This window comes from Vicugna pacos, chromosome 7 (assembly GCF_048564905.1).
Source record: "Vicugna pacos chromosome 7, VicPac4, whole genome shotgun sequence".
NCBI classification, from domain to species: Eukaryota; Metazoa; Chordata; class Mammalia; order Artiodactyla; family Camelidae; genus Vicugna; species Vicugna pacos.
The window spans coordinates 60631628-60653427 of NC_132993.1; the positions used below are offsets into that span (position 1 = coordinate 60631628).

General features: G+C 39.4%; 1 protein-coding gene across 11 annotated transcripts in view; it reads left to right on the forward strand.

Annotated features, from left to right (window-relative positions):
* Positions 1-21800, forward strand: part of PON3 (paraoxonase 3) — a 36382-nt gene that overhangs the window by 2313 nt on the left and 12269 nt on the right. For 10 of the 11 annotated variants that reach the window (XR_012074484.1, XR_012074481.1, XR_012074482.1 and 7 more), the window contains exons 3-8: positions 6552-6607; positions 11420-11585; positions 16211-16337; positions 19508-19708; positions 20665-20746; positions 20999-21127. Coding sequence is in view for 7 of the 11 variants with exons in the window: in XM_072964964.1 (XP_072821065.1) it covers positions 6552-6607; positions 11420-11585; positions 16211-16337; positions 19508-19708; positions 20665-20746; positions 20999-21127 (761 nt within the window). In the remaining 4 variants the exon portion in view is untranslated. Of the gene's footprint in view, positions 1-717; positions 877-6551; positions 6608-11419; positions 11586-16210; positions 16338-19507; positions 19709-20664; positions 20747-20998; positions 21128-21800 lie in introns of those variants that run through there. The other variant, XM_072964967.1, reaches the window with a different exon arrangement.

A 21800-nucleotide genomic window follows, 5' to 3' on the forward strand; every position in this document is an offset into this window, starting at 1 on the left:
GTAGGAACCATTTGCTTTCCCCTTGTCCCTCACTGTTTCAGGTGAGACATGTTGGCCCCCCCAGGCCCCCAGCATGGGGCTGATCCTGTCTGACCTCTAACTTCCAAGACTGCTTATTCTGGCACCAAACCTTCCACTCTCCCTGACAACAGTACTAGAAAAAAAGATTCTAGCTAGATTCTGTTCACTGTTCTGGAAACTTGTTCTTTCATTTTCTCACCTTTGCTCATGAAATCACCTCCACTGATTTCTTCATCTCTACTTGCTGATAACAAGCTAGAAATTCCTCTCCTACCTCTGAACTCGCGTGACACTCTGATTCACTTGTGACACCTACCACATTCAATATTCTCACTCTCTCACAGTCAGATTGTAAACCTCCTAGGGTCAAAGACTGTGATTTATTTCAGTTTGTGACAGGATGGCAGCATAGTTCATTGTGATATAAATGATATATAATATATAACTAAGATATGTTACTTATATATATTTTTCTGATAATGTGTATATATATGTGATATGTATATATGTGTATATATTCTGTTACACACACACACACACATATATATATATATATCAGAAAAAAATAAGAGCCCTTTTGATTGTAGTTTTCTCTTTTTTTCCCTCTCAGTTTCAAAAAAAGGAAAGAGAAGTAGCCCAGCCCTGTGCTCCCCAGTCTTAGACGAGGTCAATGCTGGGGGCTAGGAAGCAAAAGGAACTGAGGACAGACTCCTTCCTGACTCTGGGTTTCAAAAACCTGAGCTCCTTCAAGGGATTCTGATGGAGATGGGAGAAGAATATGTGGATTTTTTTGAATAACAGGGGCCCTTGCCCCATTCTGGGGGAGGAGCAAGACCCACAAAGGAGTGCGACAAGGTATCTTTTGGGAGGCTGGATCCTTGGTGTGTGTGTGTCACAGCCTGAGCAAAGGTCATGTGCACGCACGCAGGGCATGGAAGAGGCAGAATTTTCTAAATTAAGGGACCACGTGGGCTTGGCAGTGAGTAGTTCAGTGGTGACTAGTGCAGAATAAAGGCCAGATGGGCTTCCCCAAATATTCTGCTTAGTTTTGAAATCCACCACCTATGATCTTTGCAGAACCCTGACAGAGAGACCCCCATAAGGATTCAGATTGAATTTCCCTCTAGTTTAGTGGAATGTAGACTCAGGGTCAGATTTAATTTGTTTTAGAAAATAAGGAAGTATGACATTCACTCATTTATTTACCCTCTTGTGGAGTAATATTTATGTTGAACACACCTACCTCTTTCAAAAGATAAGAGCCTGCCAAGTAATTTAGATGGATAATTAGACTCGAGAAGTTAAAACCAGAGCAGAAGAAAAAAAAACACCACGTCTATTGGCATATGCACATTTTATATAGACAGAACTAAACAAATGGAATGATCAAGGGTCATTTGTCAATAAAACAATATTGATTTATATCTAAAAATAATAATGCCGCCTTATCAAGGGCCTAGCATCTATGAGCATTCTGCTGAGTCCTCTGCAAACATTTACGTCAACCACACAGCCGCCCTGTAAGTTGGGTGCAGCCATCTGTCCTTGAAGATTAAGAAACTAATACTCAAAAGAGTGAAGTTACCTGCCCAGTGGTCCAGAACTAGACGGTGATGTGCCTAGATTATGAGTCAGGGTGGTTTTCTTCCATGCCTTTGTACTCTGTGTTACATAACATGGCCTTGTTTATCTACTGACAGCACATTTTGATTACACAACTTTAGGAAAGTGTGATGGCAGCAGAAAACAGAAAATCTGAGATACAAAAAATATGAAATATTAATAAATAAGGTTGACCAAGATAAGGCAGGCTGGATATTTAAATAAAGCTCACTAATGTGATAATACTCTCCAAACTTAACTATTCAAGAGTGAACAGCTTTAGGAAGGAATGGACAACACTAAAGGATTGTAGGCAGGCTATGGTAGGCAGTAATAGAGCTGGGGAAAAAAATCTGATTTGTGCTTCCTTCAAGACCTAGACTTTTGTGGTTAATTTTGTTGGTAGACTTTTGTGGTTAATTTTGTTGGCAAAACAGACTCTTCCTCTTGTTGTTTTCCTTCCCTAGTATTCTTTCTGGGAAGAAAGGTTGAAAGGTGAAATAATTCTAACCTTCAGAAATCATATTTCCAAGACCTTTTTGTGTGAAGTTCATCTTTTTTCCAAGGCATTGAGGGTCAGTGATTATCTTAACCAGGAAGTATTTGGCTAATCAAAGATGCACTTGAAATGTGAATAGCTTTGTTAGCTTGCCCTTGGCAGGATTATCAAGTAGACAGACAGCCATTGTATGGGATTCTTCCTATTCTCCCATGCATCCCTTTTCCCCTCCAGTAGCTTCCCGTGTCTCTAGGATATGTTTCTGTTCCATGGTAGTTCCCATTTGGCTTTTAGCTGGCTGTCAGAACCTTCTCTCCAAGATGTGAAATGAAGATAATAGTAATTGTTAGTAATGTTTTGGTGCTACCCTTTCTCAGGATGTCTGTAGACAATCATCGGAGGCCAAAGAAATGAAGTTATGACAAGTAATAGGGTTGAGTGACTAAAAGGCAGTAGCTACCTATTTGTAAGACTGATTTTAGACTTAGCAGTGGGGTTTTACTGTTAGTTGTGCACAGGTTAATGAGTATGTGAGAGGACTCAGGGGACAGTGTCCTGGGGACTCATTCCCACTAGTGCCATTGTTGCTGAGATGCACTGGGTTATCATGCAGATGCAGTGTAGGTGGGGGAGGGGAGGGAAAGGAGGGTCAGGAATAATGTATATCAGCTGGTAATTCTCTTCCACATCTGAGTGGAACCCCAGCTTCCCTATGTTCTGGATGAAGCAAGTTAATTAAGACAAGCATAGCATCTCTGGAAAATGCCCATTCCTGTTGCAGGTGAACTGCTGAAGTAGGCTAATGCTGTCATAGGAGACATGTGAGATGGTTTTTGGAAGATAAGAGAACCAAACCAGAGAGCATACAACTCAGGGTATCTTCTACTCAGAAATTAACTCAATCTCACTCCTGGGCATATATCCAGAGGGAATTCTAATTTGAAAAGATACATGCACCACAATGTTCATAACAGCACTATATATAATAGCCAAAACATGGAAGCAACCTAAATGCCCATCAACAGATGACTGGATAAAGAAGATGTGGTATATTTATACAATGGAATACTACTCAGCCATAACAAAGAATAAAACAATGCCATTTGCAGCAACAAGAATGGACCTAGAGATCGTCATTCTAAGTGACATAAGCCAGAAAGAGAAAGAAAAATACTATATGATATCAGTCATAGGTAGAATCTAATAAAACAAAAAAAAAGACACTAATGAACTCATCTACAAAACAGAAACAAACTCGCAGACATAGTAAACAATCTTATAGTTACCAGGGGAAAGGAGGTGGGAAGGGATAAATTTAGGAGTTTGAGATTTGTACCACATATATAAAAATAGATTAAAAAGCATATTTCTTCTGTATAGCACAGGGAACTATATTCAATATCTTTTAATAACCTTTAATGAAAAAGAATAGGAAAATGAATATGTGTATGGATATGCGTGACTGGGACTTTATGCTGTACACCAGAAATTGACATGTTATAACTGACTATGTACTTCAGTACAAAGAGATAGAGAGAGAGAGAGAGAAAGAAAAGAAAAGAAAACAGTCACTTGTTAATACTATAACCTCAAGACAAGACAAATTTCCAGAAACTAAAGCAGTTTATCTTTTTTAGTCAGCCAACCAGCTTTTATTGAAAGATTCTACAGTTAAAAGGCAGGTATTATATTGTGTGCAAGGATACTATACTGAATAAAACCTGATCCTTGTTCCCAGGAACTTTACTTTCTAGTAGGAAATGGACAAATGAACAGAAGGTTGCAGTCCAAGTGTGGAAAACATCAGAGTGGAGGTAGTCACAGGTGACCATATTAGTACATAAAATGGGTACTGGAACCAAGAGAGATTGAGAAGGGTGAGAGGGTAGGACCCAAGTCATCTCTAAGAGCCCATGATACTCAGCCAAGCGGAGGTGAGGGTGGTATGGGAAAGTCGTGTGTTGCCAAGAAGCTGGGTACAGCATGTGCTCCACATGCAGGTGAATGAGTCTGGCACATTTCAGGAACTGCTGCACACCTGGAATGAAGAGTGAAGAGTGGGAGCCATAAGACTTGAATTGAGGCTGGAGCCAAGATGTGGAGAATTTGGGATCTAGGCCAAGGAGCTTGGGATTTATACTGCCAGCCCTAGGGGACCTTTGAAGGGTTATAAGCAGGGGCATAACAAGGTCAACTTTCCATTTTAAAAACATGACTGTCAGCAGTGCAGAGAATGTAGTGGAACAAAGTTGACCTATTAGGAAGCTATTCTAGAAATCCAGGAGAGAGTTCTAGAGTATGAAAGACTCAGGATCAATTGGATTTGAGGAGTAAGGAAAAGAAAAGCATCAAAGATAACTCCAAGGTTCCTACTTTGGTACTTGGGGGATGGAAGTGCCATCCATTGAAATAGAAATGTAGAAAATGGAGATTTAAGAGAGAAATTTCCAGATCAGTTTGAGACATGTCAAACATGAGAAATGAAAAAGCCAGGTAGAAGTGTCCCATATACAGGTGATTACAGGGGTCTAGAAATTGGGAGAAAAATTTGGGCTTGATTTAGAGATGGGAGAGTCAAGGGCATGTGGGTGGAAGCTGAAGGCATGGCACTAGTGTGGATTATGCAGGGAGAATGGGTTCTTTGCTATGAGAAACAGCCAAGGTCAGGTGGAGCCTGGGGAGTAGCCACATCCAGGATAGAGGTGGGAAGGAGATTAGGGCAAAAGGAAACCAAGAAAGGGTGTTCAGAGAAAAAAGTGAGAGAAAAAAGTTTTTTCAAAAAACTTACCCACCCTGAATATGATTTTTAAAATTGTTTTATTCAATTTGCTGGATTCTCCCAATGTCTATGGTAGAAAAAACACTAAATCTTTCAGGCCATCAAAATACCATATATAGGTAAATCTTGATTAGCTGAAATGCTTAGAAAATAGAAAGCTCTGATTAATTTAATTTTCAGGTAACTAGTTGGGGATTCATTTCAAATTTCAGTGTAGTGAATGTGATTAAATCTTTCTCTGTCCTCTGTCCTGTTTTCAGTGCCTATTGCTTATTATTCCATTGACTCAAATTTGTCTTTTCTTTGGCTTTGTTCTACTGTTCTTTCACCTGTTCTTCTCTATCCTCCCTTGATTGCCTTTGACATACTAGTAACCCATCACCCCAGGTAACCATTTTCCGTGTGTTCCACTTACTGTAGCTGTGCAACAAGCCACCTCAAAACTTAATAACTTAAAATGACAACAGTTATTTTGCCAATGAGTTTGCAGTTTTGGCAGGGCTCTGTGGATGCAGGCAGTTCATCTCTTTTCCATTTGCATCCACTAAGGTGACTTAAAAGGCTGGGAACTGAAGTCGTCTGAGACTCTTCCACGATCATTCTCTACCTTGTATCTCCATAGTTTCTCCTCTGCAGCTTCAAAGTAGCCAGATTTCTTGCATTTAGGTTCAGGGATCCCAAGGTACATGTCTTGAGAGAGAGAGGAGAGAGCAATGGGAGATTTGGTTATGACTTTACTTTGTATGTCAGGTGTTATCACTTCCACTTCATTCTATTTGTTAACGCAGTCACAAATGTCCAGCCAGGTTCAGGAGGAGAGAATACAGACCTCAACTCTTGATGGAAAAGTATGAACATCACATTTTAAGAAAAGCATGTGGCTTTGATCCATAATGTTCCTACCATATTTGTAAATTACAGTTGGCCACAGTTGCCTTCACCCTCAGTGCTGCCTGCTTGGGACCACACCACATGTGGGTCTATCTCTCTACTGGGATCCACGTGATCCCCTTTTTCATCCTGTTCTCAGTCCTTTATGATATGCTTCTTTCCATAGAAAAATGCTCACAGCCAGCCCTCAATGAGAAAGAGATCTGACTAAAATCTTTCAAATTCATGTATATTCAATAGTTCATCCTAAGACCTACTGCTTTTATAACAGAGAACAATTAGTAATTTCCCAATTTGATTGAAGAATGATAGATTTTTGTAGGCCTGAACAAGCTGGAAGAGAGAAATGCTTGGCAGACAGGCCTTTAAGAGACCTTCACAATGATGACTTTACAAATGTTATCACTTGGTCTGTATATCAATCTTCTGTGGGAAGTAAGGCTGAATCCCTCAGGACATGCCCTGGGGGTTGTTATTTAAATAATAAATCTAGTATATGAAGTTATTTTATAATCATCTGCCTTTGTCTCCTGAAAATGGACTTCTAAAAAGAGAATTTAGTATTTCAGGTGTCTGGCTCAGGTTTTACTGTAGAGTAGCATGCCTGTGGGATTCCTGACAGTTAATATAGTTTCCCAAGTAAATAGTTGAAAAGTTAAGGTAGTTTCCAAAAGAAGTTCAAAATCTTGACTGTGTGTGAGATTTACTTTTTTTAAGCCTTCGTACATGCATCTTTCTGATCCTTCACTTCTTTTGCAGAAAATGGCGCTGAAGATATTGACATACTTCCTAGTGGGCTGGCTTTTATCTCCACTGTGAGTATTTTCCATGCCCCTCAGATGCTCACATCAATAGCTGTATAGACTGCACATTAATGCTGCCAACTAGAGCTGCCAGATGGACCCCTAAACACTCATCCCACCCATGGGTAAACCAGTCAACTGAAAAAGCCAAAAAGAACTCCGGAGGGCTGATTAGGACACCACAGGAATGCCCAGGCTTGCCTGCCCCATGGTGGGCAGCTAGCTCCCTGTCAGCAGTTACATGCCCAGTAGGGTCTCAATAAATGGATATTGAATTCCATTCGATTCCTAGACTAGGCTCCAGATCTGCTCTGCTGTTGGCTGCCCTCATCACTGCCCTACTGGCTGGGCCTTAGCTTCTGGGAGTCATCTTCTCACTAACTAGCATTCCTCTCGTAAGGCCTACCTGTGTTTTGGGCTCAGTAAATGTTTGTGGATTGAAATGTTAACCATGGTACTCGATTCAGAACCATGAGCATTTTCCATCTTGGGTTCCTTGCTGTTCAAAGAGAAGCGCTTTCAAAGAGAAGTAGGGGGAAACCTACATTTTATTACCAATACCACCTTCCCAGGTTTGAGATGATCAGGAAGCTAGGCAAGGACTGAATGTCAATAAATTAAAATGTATATGTTGTGAAGATGTTGAAAGTTATTGTGTACTTATTAAATGAACTTTAATAAGGTTCCATTTGGAATGGAACCTAGGATTTTGAAAAAAACTAGATTGACTGCATTTCCAATGTGAATTCTGATCACTGGAGTTGAGTATTTTAATAGTCCATTTTGGCCAATAAAATACTACCAAATAACATAAAATTTAAAAATCTGTATCTTTTTGGCCAAAAAGGGGGCACATAAAATAATCCTTAATAGCCCTAATTTCTAAATTCTTAAGTATAATCAGGGTCTCATTTGGATCTTAAATTGCTGCTGGTGGTGGTATATGTGGGGGTGGGTGGGAGGAATTTTATTTCTTTAGTTTTCCTCCAAAACCAAAAGTAAAACAAAGCTGTCTAGAAACCTTTTTCTTTGTTGGCTTAAATTATCTATTGTCAATTTAGATTTTTAATGTTATGCCAAATAGACCTTTAAAAAGAATTACTTATAGCTAGGAGATTTCTTTGCCATTAGGAAATAATATTTGTAGTTCCTACTGTATGTTTCTTTTCTATTTTCACTAGAACTAAATGTTCTGAAGTCTTGCTATACAGAAAGTAGAGATTTTTATCACAAATAATTCCATGAGAAATGTTAGCTCTTCTTGTAAAATAACAACTCATCCTTATAGAATAAGGATAATATTCTTTGCTTGTTTTTAATCTTTCTGTACTGTGATAAATTCAAGTCCTTGTTCTTGGTTCTTGCCATCCTAGAACATGTTTGGAAGCTGCTGATTTAGAAAGTAATTCTGTGCAAGAGATATTTTTAGTCTATTTAGTGGTGCAAGCAGGCTATTTACGTCCTTACTTTGGAACTTGGCATGCTCTTTGCTGCAAGATTACTCTTCACATGTAACTCCTAGTTCTCTATGAGAGCTCGCTGTGGTGGCACTCAAATTCCTCAGGAAAATCTCTAACATTCTCTTTCTGGGCGAGGTGGCTCTTCTCTGGTCCCTTACATTCCCTGTGCTTAGGCTCTTAGATGCCACACTATGTCTGATGCGCTTGCTGCCTCCCTGGATTTCAATCCTTTTGAGACTAGGACTTTGGCATGTTTGTTCCCACACTTAGCACCTAACACACTACCTGACATACACAGGTGCTTGACTGTTTACTGAGTGTATGTACTGGTGAATGAGGGCAGTGGGGGGAATTCAGTGCCTGTCCACACATACTTATAGTCTATTGGTGGAAATAAGATGCCTGCACCTCTGGGTGATTTTCAGTGGTGAATGGTATCAAAAGGATTGCTTGCAATCACTTGCCACAGATTTTTTACAAACTACCTTAAACAGAAAACCAGGTGAATATGAAGCCATTCCTTAGAAGAATTTCATTCATCATGACACATAATGTAGGCCAGGTTTGTCTTCCATGCCCCACCCTGAGTTCCCTATCAAATCATTTCCATTTCTACATCACCCGGTTCTTCTAGCTGGCAGTGCCCTCACATTCCCCCAAGCCCCCGAGGTACTTGCTGTGGGGTCCTGCCTTGAGCTGCCTTCCTGAGCAATATTCTCTACTGTGAAGTCTGTCTTTATGGTGTGGCAGAAAGAGGCTGTACAATTAGTGGTCTGAGTTATTTAGTCAATTCGCTTCTCTGAGCCTAATTTTCCTTACGTGAAAAGGGGAGATTTTCCTCAGATGAAAAAGAGAAGGATTAGATGTCTCTGACTTTTTTTTTTAACGTGTGCTGCCATTATCTGTGCCACAAGGCTTGATGACAGAGTGACTGTGGAGGAAAGGGTAGTCTTGGAGACTGAATTTTATGGCCTGATATTAGGGAGAGCAGTGATTCCCTTAACTGAGAAGAAACAAAGATTTGAGGAAAGAATGTTGATTTCGGTTTTGACCATTTGATTGTGAGCTGCCCTTAGGAAGAACCAGAGATGCAAGCTAGGGCTCCAGAGAGAGGTTCCAGGAAAATGTGCAGGTTTGAAAATTACTGGTATTGAAGAAATACCTGAAACTTTATGAATAAGATGTATAAGGAAAGAGTATAGAATGAGAAGGAAAGAAGGATGGATGAGGACAAAAGGAGGAAAAATCATGAAGAGAAGCAGGAATTCTTTCTGGAAATCCTACTTTCTAGCTTTTTGACAAGAAAAAAATTTCTATCGTAGTGTCAAATGCCACACAGATACAGATAAGGAAATGTAGAAGAGTTATCAAATAAGACATTTCGGAGGCCAATGATATGACCTTTAATGGAGGCATTTCTATAAACTGGTAGAATACTGGCTCCAGGGAATTAAGAGTTGGAGCAATTCAAATCAGACAACGGGTCAAGTGATGTTTCTAAGAAATTTGACAGTTAAGGGAAGGTGAGAAAAATGCCTGGTTGAAGTAGTAAAGTTGGAGAAGATTTGTTGCAAGGAAGGAGAAATGAGCACTCTTTCAGGCAAAAGAAGAGGGCATTGATGAAGAATGAGTGGTAAAGCAAGTGAAAGAGGATATGATTTCTAAAGATAGGCCCTAGGGAACAGGGAACCAAATAAACTAGTGTTGGAGTCAACTTAAGAACAGAAGAAGGATACCCTTCCCTTAAGAAAAGATGGAGAAAGGAAGAGCATTGATAAAACTGAAGAATCAATAAGAGGAAATTCATGTTGAATGGTGTGGCGTTTTTCTCCAGAGAAACAGGAGGTGAAGTTATCCATTGAGAATAGAGGATGATGGTGTGGGCTCTGGAAGATAATGAAATAAATTTAGAAGAGATACTTGGAGATATGCAATAGATTACCTGTTAGAATGAACACAGATATTGACAAATGGTATTGAATTGTTGAAGTTGGGAGGATAACTTCGTAGTGTTTTTCAACCTGATTTTAGACTAGCCCTATATAAGAGCTAGAACAGGCCTAAGGCACTTGCCAGGGAATTTGATAAGGAAGCAGTAAGTGAAGAGTTCAGTGTCCTTAGAAGACGGGCTCTTGACTTATGATGGCAGATTCAAGGTCTGGCAGCAGACGTTTGTGTCTCAGGGCATGAGGATCTCTCCTCTACCTGTGGTGGCTCAAGAAAAGGGAATAGCTCTTCCTTGGATGAGTTGAATCAGTGCCCCTGTTGTCTAGGGGAAAGCGAGTTTTTCCATAAGATTTAGGTATAGAAGAACTGTTCTAAGAAAAGCTTGCAGATATAGGTGGGGTTGTTTGAAACTGAAAATTGACTCCCTCAGGGGTAGGCAGTGGAAGGGCCAAGGATAGTATAATTATAAGTGTGTATGTGTGTGTTTATAAGAAAGAAAGGGGAGGGGGGAGACAGGGAGAAGGTAGAGTAGGAAGAAGGAAGACGGAGGAAGATAAAGAGAGAATTTAAATTGATTATAAATGGAAATGGGGATATAAGAAAAGACGCAAGGTTGTTGATACTGAGTGATGGGAAATGGATACAGAGAGGAAGTGGGCTGAGTTTTGTAACTGGTGTAAAGTAAACCGACCCCAAGTTTTGACACAGTGACCTGGGATGCAGCCAAGACCCAGTACATGCAGCATGCCTGTTATTGGTTGATAAACACTTGGTCCTTCCAATAGAAAGAGCCACTGTCCAAATTATACTGGAATGAACTTTTTGCAATTTGGAGAAAAGGATTCACATCCAAATCTTCAGACATATCTATAGAAACAAAATAGGTCAGAAATAGTCAACTCTATGAAACTGGTTCCGCTATGTTAATTCTTAGCTGATTCTGCTCTTTGTCACTACATAATATAATGGATGTAAGAGTGGAAGAATGCAATGGAACTATGTACCCCTCTCTCTGCTTTGAGGAAGGTTACTTATAGAATATCAGGACTAGAAAGAATCTTAGCGATCACATATTTTAACTTCCTCATTTTATAAATGAGGAACTGGAAGCACAGGCAGGCCAAGGGACTCCAACAAAGCCACACAGCTTAGTCTTTTGCATTATACTTTTTGGCTTAGCCCCTTCTCTCTATATTAAAAATTGAATATAGGATCATCCCATATTCCCATTCTCATTCCAATGGCTCAGATCGCATTGGTAATCCCTCCTGGCAGAACCCAATAGAGTGAAAAATCCCCCAAATCCAAAAGAAATTTAGAGCTTTAAACATTTCTGTTAGGCCTTGAGATTTTAGCTTTTATATGAAACTTTGTTTTGATATTATATATGTGCATCCTTATTCTCTATTTTTTAAAGGGATTAAAATATCCAGGTATGCCAGACTTTGCACCAGATGAGCCAGGACAAATCTTCTTGATGGATCTCAATGAGCAAAACCCAAGGGCCCAGTCACTAAACATCAGTGATGGGTTTGACAGAGCATCATTTAATCCACATGGGATCAGTACTTTCATCGACAAAGGTAAAGCTTGAATGCTTAAGAATAAGGGGGAAATGACAGAAATACAAATGACTCATCCTCAACTACTCAACATGTATGTGAAATGAGGGAAGATGCTATTTTACCCTAAGGATATATATTTGTAAGATAATAAACGTGTATCAAAACATTTTTTAAAATCACATTTAAAGAAAGGAGACTAGACTGTGGTCACACCCTTTTTCTCCTACCCACCTTTCTTCTCATTTGACCATCAAAACCAGTTTAAATATTGTTCTCAGAAATCTAACATATGAACTAAAGGCTCTCTGAAAATAATCACGTGACATTAAAAAACAACATAAAAGAAAGCAATAGATAAACATCATCAAAATTAAAAACTTCAAAAGACACCATCAAGAATGTGAAAAAACAACCCAAACAATAAGAGACAATATTTGCAAATCAGATATCTGATAAGAGGCTTGTATCAGAATATATAAATAATTCTTACAGCTGAACAACAAAAATACCAATAACCCAATTAAAACATGGACAAAGGATTCTAGTAGACATCTTTCCAAAGAGATATGCAAATTGCCAATAAACACATGAAAAGATACTGAATATCTTTGGTTGGATTAGGGAAATGCAAATAAAAACCATCACAAGTTACTACTTCACACACACTAGGGTAGCTGTAATAAAAAAAAAAAACCAGACAATAACAAATGTTGGCAAAGATGTAGGGAAATTGGCATTCTCACACTTTGCTGGTAGGATTGGGTGCAGACACTTTTGAAAGCAGTGTGACAGTTCCTCCAAATGTTAAATATAGAGTTACTGTATGATGCAGAAATTCTACTCCTTGGTATGTATCCAAGAGAACTGAAACCATAGGTCCATGCAAAAACTTACAGACCAGTGTTCATAGCAGTGCTCCTAATAACCAAAAGGTGAAAATAATCCAGACTCCCATGAAATGATGAACGCATAAACAAAAGGTGGTAAGTTTATACAGCGGAACATTGTTCAGCAATAAAAAGAAATGAAGTACTGATGCGTGCTACACGGATGAACATGGGTGAACCTTGAAAACATTATCCTAAGTGAAAGAATTCAGTCACTATGGCCACATTTTGTATGATTACATTTTTGTTTAGTGTCTAGATTAGGCAAATTTATAGAGACAAAAAGTAGATTAGTGGTTGGCAGGGACTTGGGGAGTGGGGAATGGGGAGTGGTGGCTGATGGATATGGGGTTTCTTTTTGGGGTGGTGGAAATGTTCTGGAACTAGATAGTGGTTATGGTTGCACAGCTCTGTGAATACACTAAAACCCCCTAAATTGTACATTTTTAAAGTGTGAGTTTAATGGCAAGTGAAGTATCTCAAAAAAGCTGTTTTAAAAAACAAAAACAGTTATTAATACATTGTATATGCTTTAAATTTTTTCCAATATTATTTTTTACTTTATAGCTTATCATTTCAGACTAAACTTTATTTTTAAATATTCGTGGGTCCATAGATCATGCAGAAATAAGAACAGTGAAACCTCACTAATAGCTCCATGAAGGGAGGGCCAAATGGAAGTATTGCAATTTAGAATTTTTAAAGAAATTTTTAAAGAATTTTTAAAGAAATGGTGTTTTAATTCTTCCAAATACACAGGAGAGTTACCATGCATTGTTGAGTATAAATTTGCAGAGTGATTTCAATGTAAAAAGGAATGATTAATAATTATTTCAATCTACTTATCCAGTCAATCTGTGTTTAATTGCTTTGGTCTGCACCAATACAGACTTCTTTACTTTTAAATAAGTGGATACTTTTCAAAATGCTTGAATACTATTTTACTAAGTAGGTTAAATATTCTCCTGGAATCTAATATATGCTGTTTATTTGCTTAGCAAGCCCTTCTTTAAAAGATAATAGTACCTAACAGTTTTGCACTGCTTTACAATTTACAAAGCATTTTCATATGTAATTTATTTACTCCTCAGAATAAAACCCTGGGCCCAACCTTGACTCTCCCTCTCTCCTTGCCCCATTCAGTCAACTAGTTACAATGTTCTGTCCAATTTACCCCTCAAATATATCTCTAAGCTCATCATCTTGCTCCATCCTCACTGTACCATCCACTTCAAGTCCCCAGTGTGTCTTTCCTGGATTCTACAGTGCTCTTTCCCTCTTACACCACCAATCCATTTTAATAAGCAAGCCTGATTTTTTTATGTAAATCTGATCATGTCACTCCCTTATTGTTCCTATTACTCTGAAATTATCTGTATTGTTCCTATACTCTGAAGATAAACCCTAAATCTCCAGAGTGGCCTGACTTCCTAGGTGCTACCCTCCCCACACCTTCTGGCATCTGGGTACTCTCACCAGCCTCACTGGACACCATTGTCTGCCTGACTCTCTGAACCAGCCACACTGGATTTCCTTTGGCCTTATATAATGCTGCATGCCTCAGGGCCTTTGCATCTGTGTTCCCTCTGCCTGGAACTTCTAGCTTCTTCTTCCTTATCAGTCAGACCTCAGCTTAAATGTCACCTCTCAGAGAAGTCTTCCCACCATCTCATGTCAGGATGTGAACCTTGTTATATTTCTTCCAATATACTTTTCTTTTAGCACTCATCAAAATGGTAATTAATGCTTTTTATTAATGTTAAAAGATAACAACCTTCTTCCCCTCTCCCACTGTTGCCCTATAGAGAGCTCCTTCTCATCTCTAGATCCAAGCTTAACTGTCACTTTTCAAGTGCGTACAACTCCATGAAGAAGGCATGTCTCCCCACTACCATTTACTCTTATTTACTAATTATTTTCTCCCTGTTTTATTCTCTAGAACAATGTGACTTGTTTATTGTTGGATTCTAAGAGTCTAGAACAGTATTTTCTGCAAATTAGGGGCTCTATGAACATGTGTTAAATAAATGAATGAATGAACCCTACGAGACAGGCAGGGCAGATATTAATACTCAGTTTTATAGATGGTGAAATGGAGTTCAGAGAAATGTGGTGCAATGTGACTTCATTTCTATCATTAGGAAATGGCACTAGAAATAGAACCCAAGTTGTCTTACTTCTAATCCTACGTCCTTTACTCAGGTGAAATTTGTGCTCCTGGCTCTGTTTAAATAATTTTAGTCACCACCTTTTTGCCTGACATCCAACTAGACTTATCATGCTTTTTTGGAGAGAGTGTAATGAGTGATCAGATTAACCTGGAGCTATTTTATTGCATGGGATGGTGTTAGAGGTAGAGTCTGTTGGGGAGAAGGGGATAGAGGCGTTGAGGATTGTTTGGGGGTTTTTGTTTGTTTGTTTTTGGTTTTGAGATGGGATCTGTTTACAGATTAACCCTCAGGCGTATAATCAGGCTTTCAGAAGTTGAGTGCATTATGATTGACATCTTATTTTGTTAGTGATCTCCCTTAATTATATATTTAACTCATAAGGCCAAAACATTACACATAAATTGGCATGAATGAGAAGGCAGAGAAAAAGTCTTCTCAGCAAGCATATCTTACATGAAAAGACGTCTTAAGAAGAGCGTAAAGCCAGGGCAGCATGTATATTTTTCATGCTGTGTCCAGCATGAATGTCTGGTTGAAGGGCCATTTGGGAGCTAAATCCTACTCCAGTTCTGCTTGCCAGGTCCCTGGAAAAGAGTTGCCAGTTCCTGGAACAGAATTGGGTCAGATCAAAAGACAGATTCATTGGTGAGGGTGTACTTTTCCTTAGTTGGGTTAAGGTGCCTGCATGTTTTCAGGGGCCCTACATATGAGTCCCACATCTCAGAGCTCCAGCTTGCACCATTGTATGATTGGAAACCCAATCAAGAAGGGCATCCAGGGAGGCAAATGCAGATCAAGCCTTGCAGTGGGAGCATGGGGTCAGGCTCTTTAAAACTCCAGAGCTCATCTGACCTAGCGCTCCTACTAGGTCAGGAAACAGTATTCTGAGATGCCAGAGTACTATCCCCAATCCTGTTTACAGCAGTTCACATTCCAGAACGAAAGCAGAGAGGTGAGCATTCCTCAGGTTGGTCAAACCTAGAATCAGCTAATCTATTTTCTCCTACATTCATATTTACATCCCATGTCTGTTGGGTTCACAAAAAACTAAATATCTTTACTGCAACCTCAGGTAGTCGACTTGTGTCAGGGGTTCATACTCTAGCGGGGAAATGTTCTTTGAAGATATTTACACAGGCCTGACTCTTGAACATGTGTTGCAATGTAGGCAATTCCCACAGAAAAGAATTCTCAGCAAAGCTTTGCTTGCTTGTACCTACTTCTCTTGCTGAAGGGCCACCCTGAGATACCACATCCGTGTTTATGCACCATTGTAGCTCTGTTTCTTCCTGTTAGTGAGGGTGTGCAGGTGAGACTGAAGAGGGCATTGCAGAAACCTCTGGGCTTGGCTCTGCCACTGGGTGGTGATGAAATTGCTGACAAGTCATTAACCTTCTGAGTGTCAGTTTCTTCAAGAAAATGGGGATTCTGGCATTGGTCTGACTTACTTATCAGATGGGTTGTGGGGATCAAATGCAAGATGTATAAGGAAAATCCTCGGACATGACCAAGTTCTACACTAAGTCTAATAATAATTGCAACAGAAGCAAACTTCTTGGAAATTATGCCTTTTTTTCCACTTTAGACCAAATTGTGTATCTTTATGTTGTGAATCATCCCCACATGGAGTCCACAGTGGAGATATTTAAATTTGAGGAACAGCAGCGTTCTCTGGTACACCTGAAAACTATAAAACACGAACTTTTGAAAAGGTATGGAATTAAAATATTTTGCACTTCAGTTTATTTTACGCCTTTGCGGTGAGCTTTGTTTTCTTTAGTTCAGCAACCTTTCTTAAAGTTTTGTTTTGTAGAATTTTTTTCAAAAGCTTTCTAAAGTTTCCCATGGTGACACTGCCCAGCATCTCACTAGAAATTGCTGTATTTGGTATTGAATAGCTTTATAGTCTCCAACTTTTTGAAAGCATTTTAATTCCATAAAGGTGCTCAATTAGATTCCCAGCTCTAATTCCATCCTCTCTACCACAACAATGCAGTTCCTGCTCTTGGGTTCTTTAAACACCTACACCCTTTAGTTGTCCTGGTAGGTCGTGTTCTGAAAGCCATACCCACTGGCTGTTATAACCATCCTCCAGATGGGCCATTCCTTTGTTCAATCAAAGTTTTAAAGTAGAATTTGAAAAAAAAGGCCTGTAGGCACATATAAAAATTCACATTTATTAAGCACTGACCATGTGCTAGGCACTGTGCCAAAATACCTAATTCCATTCCATTCTCACAACTGCCTTTAGTAATAGGCCAGAGTAAACAGAGACTTTGAGCAGTTTGGGGTTAAGTGACTTGCCAAGTTACATAATTTGTAAGTGGCAGAACCAAGGTGTAAACCTAGATCCCTCTGAATTCAAAGCTGGGCTCTTAATCACTGAGATGAACATCATTCTTACTGTATTGAGGAAAACTAAGTTTACTGGCTAGGTTGTGTATTTCAAGCTTGTAACAAGCAATAAAGAATCTTTTATAAAATGGACTTGATGCGGAAAGACTGGTTCTAAAACAGTGGAGGTTAACCTTTCCATGAGAAGAGCAGGGAAAGAAAAGAAAGAAAGTCCATCTTCTCTCCTTTGCTGTCTTTCTCAACAACCCGTATGAATTTCTCCCTGCAGAATTTGGGGGCAACAAAAGCAGAGGTAGAAGTTGGAGAAGTGGAAGTTGTTGACTTTCCACATGAGGCAGTGTGCTGGGCTCTGAGGCACAGTGGGGACCAGGACTGCTACGGGGTGACCGAGAAACTGGTGACAAGTCACTTAACCTGTACTTCAGTGTTCCTCAGCAAAATGGGGATTCTCTCACTGGCCTGATGATGTGAGGATCAAATGCAGTAACACGACCCCATGGGAAGAGTTCCTCAGAAAGCACAGCCCCAGGGAAAAGTGAGACACAACTACCTTCTTAGGGAGCACCAGCCCAGGAAGCAGAAGTCAGAGACCAGCTTGAGGCAGGGATTGGGGGTGTTATGGGTTAAATGGTGTCCCCTCAAAAAGATAAGTTGAACTTTTAACCCCTTCTTTGGAAATAGGATCATTGCAGATATAATTAGTTAAGATGGGGGGAGCAGGGTGGGCCTGTTGTCCTTGTAAGAAGACACACAGAGAGAATGCATGTGAAGACAGAGAGTGAGATTGGAGTGATGCATCTACAAACCAAGGAACGCCTGGGGCTACCAGAAGCTGGAAGAGGCAAGGACAGATCCACCCGTAGAACCTCTAGAGGGAGCATGGCTCTATCAACAATTTGATTTCAGACTTCTGGCCTCCAGAACTATGAGACAATAAATTTCTATTGTCTTCAGCCACCCAGTTTGTGGTGCTTGTTACAGCAGCCCTTGGAAACTCATACAGGAGAGAGTCTATAGCAAATGCATTAGGAAGCCAGCCATTGTTAAGTGCAACTGACTACTTGAAATCATGGAATTGTCCTCCAACAAGAAACAGAAACCTCATTTCAGGACAATCTGGCCCAGATAAGAAAGGGAGAAGAGTTTATCTCTCAGCCCCATTTCCCATTAGTCAAAGGTTTGCCTCAAGGTGTGTGAACTCCTGCACATACCTGGCTGCAGACATGCAAGGTAAACTGGTGACATCCTGTGCTATGATGTCGACATGGAAGCGTGGAAGTGGGAGCAACAGGCCCATAACAGACATGAGCTAAGGTGCTATAAGGTTGCATTGTGGAAAGTCTGTCAGATCCCATGCACAGCTGGTCGAAGTAGTGCCACCTGGAACAGGGCAGGAGTGGCTTTGAGGATCTAAAGAGGACCCTGAGAGGTACCTTGATTATACACATTGACCAGGCATTTCAAGAGGGTAGAACAAGGTACTATGGAACAAATTATAAGGGAATTTAATTTAATCTATGCTGCCAGGCAATAATTTTTGGAAGGAGGAATGCCTAAGCTGAACCTTAGGCAAAGAAAAGTAGCCTAATGACCTTGGAAAAGTCATTGTACATCAAAACCTCAAAGTATTTCCTAATTCATCCAAATTTTTCTTTCCAAAGTTAAATTTTAAAAGTTCAATCTTTTAAAATATTTTTGTCAAGTCACCATTTTTTTCTTTTCCAAAATGGAAATGACTGTTTTAATTGTTGTCAGAGTAAGATTTGCTTCATATAAAAATTCTAATGGTACTGAAGAATGTAAATAAGAAAGAATAACACTCATTGTCCCACCTACACAGAGAAAACATAAAGGTCAGCCTGAACTGGGTCATGCTACAATAACAGAAAAGAAAAAGACCTCACATCGTTAAGGCTCAAAACCACAAAGTTTTGTTTCATTTTCTCACTCATGCTGCATATCCAGTGTAGGTGATTCAGGCACTCAGTGTTATGTTGTCCTCATGTAGGGCTCTAAAAGGATGACAATCTATTATCAGAAAAGTTGCTGGTTACTGTGGAAAGCTGAGGGAAGGATGGTGGATCTTGTACTGGCTCTTAAAGTCTCCCATCTGGGAAGCCACACACATTACTTCATTTCCTTGGCCAATGCAAGTCACATGGCTGTGCCTAACTCCAGGGGCACAGAGAAGCCTAGTCAAGAAGGAAGAGACCCAGAACTGTTGGTGAGCTGCACTATGGCCAACATGACAACTATCATTAACATTTATGAGCCAACAGACTTAGATTTGAGGCTTATTTGTATATTTGTTCATTTTCACTGACTTCTGTGGAAGGGAGGAGTGAGAAAATAAATGACTAAAAGAAAATCCATCAGGACAATGAAAAATCATGTATTTTCTACGGAAATTTTAATCCATACTAATTTGTGTATACTGTTTCAAACTGATGAACTTATTGATCTTTGAGATTTAATGATTTTTTAATAGTCCATGAAGTTTCTCTCTCTCTCTCTTTTTTCATTTTAGTGTGAATGACATTGTGGTTCTTGGAGCAGAGCAGTTCTATGCTACCAGAGACCACTATTTTACCAACTTCTTCTTGGCACAGCTAGAGATGTTCCTGGACCTTCACTGGACTTCTGTTGTTTTCTACAGTCCAAGAGAGGTTAAAGTGGTGGCCGAAGGATTTAGTTCTGCCAATGGGATCACAGTCTCACCAGACAAGAAGTAAGCTATTTTATAAATTTTCAACCCTTTGCCCTTGACATTTTACTGGACTCCCTGAAGAACTGGTTACTTCTTGAGGCTTAAATAGTCAATAGATGTGTGGAGGGAGCCCATGTGGCCAGGGTTCACACTAAACATGTGATCTTAAGCCAACCATTGCCCTCTTGCGCTTCAGGCTGCCCCAGTGAAATGACGGATTTGGACTCAAGGATATGAGGTCCTTGTTCCAAATCCTTATGTGACTAAAAAGGAGAAAAAATGCACAGTACATCTCCCCTTATGAGGCTAGAAGGTCTTTAACTACTTTACTTATACAATTACTCAAAAGTTCTCATTAGATGGGGAGACCCAACTTGGATTGGGCATTGTGATTGTGTAAGTACAGCAGACTGTTCTATGAGAAAACACTATTTTATGCAAAATGAAATTTTATGAGAAACATTCTTTACAGTGTTTTAAAATGAAAGGTTTTTTAAAAATAAAAGTACCATGAATATTGACATGTAAATGGGAGATAATAAACAGAGATGATTCCTGTGGAAAATGACTCTTAAGTGTTCTTCTTTTTAAAAATGATTGTGATTCAGCTTTATGGTCATCTGATACTAGTTTTTGGAAGAATAGACTCTTTTGGCCGTATAAGAGGTCCACTTACCCACTTGCCTCCATTCAATTTAAAGAATAAAGTGTGACTCCTAAGTAATGAGACTGAGTTTATATGTCATCTAGAAACACCAATTCCATTACTCTATGGTGATATCTCATAGTCAAAGCTTATTTAAAGCACTTCAAGCGTATTAAAAATACCATTCCATTATCTTCCTTTACTGTGGTTTAGAAAAACATTTCAGTGGCACTTTGACTTATCGTGAATTTTTATACCTCTTCTCCAAAATGAAAGTTTGTGTCATCTCTCATTACTACTTGCTTAAATGTAAATGTTATTTACTTCAAAGGTATATCTATGTAGCTGATGTATTGGCTAAGAACATTCATGTAATGGAAAAACATGACAACTGGGATTTAACTCAATTGAAGGTAAAAGAATCCTGGCTTCCCACACAACCTGTTCTATTATCTTAGCTCCTAAACTTGGCCTGGCTATGTGCTTCTTAAACGAAGGAAACATGACCATTTTAAAAGAATGTTGGTGAGATTATGTTTGCACTTCTAAAATTCAGTAGCAAAGCCCCTTAAAAATACCTTCAGGAGTCAGAAGCAGGTGGTGAGAGGGAGGAGGTAGGGAAAAAAGTCAAAACAATGTCTTCATTACTTCCTCTTTGTTGGAAGGTCATACAGTTGAGCACCTTAGTGGATAACTTAACTGTTGATCCAGACACGGGAGACATTTTGGCAGGATGCCATCCTAATGCCAACAAGCTGCTGCTCTATAACCCTGAGGATCCTCCAGGGTCAGAAGTAAGTTCTTATAATTCTCTGAGCTCACAGGAAAAGCTACAAGAACAAACATTGTTGAGGTGACTTGGGAGAATTTAGCAGGTCATACGTGATGTTCCAGAACTGAACAACTCTATAAATGGAAAGAGTAGAGATTTGGGGCAGGATGGGGAGAAACAGCCCATTGACCCTTTCAGGTCACCAGGTGCCAGTTTAACATCAGTGCTAAACAACACATCCCATCCTTGCAAAGGCTATACTTGCTATTGGGAATAATAGGAAAATATGAGCTTGATTATTCCTGTTGACCCAGATTACCATATGATATTTCCAATAAGGATGTAGGCTCTGAGCAGGCTCTTAGGCAAAGGGGGAGCCCTATGTGGAACCATCTTTCACACTCTCCAATAGGAAGCTCAAATGAAAGGGTTTCAATGACTGAAATCTCGAAATAAAATTAGTTTTTGCCAGCAGGTTCTAATATATATGATAGTGTTGAAGGATGTATCATTTTTAAGATGTTATTTGTGTTATTTAAAATCTCTTCTAAAACAATAGCATATGCCATTGAGTTTTCTATGGCATTAAAAACGTAAAGCATTGCAATTTCTACAGCACTTCAAGTTTAAGAATAAAAAAATCTCTAGTGAATTTAAATACAGATATAAATTCTTGGCACACATACTCTGAGAGA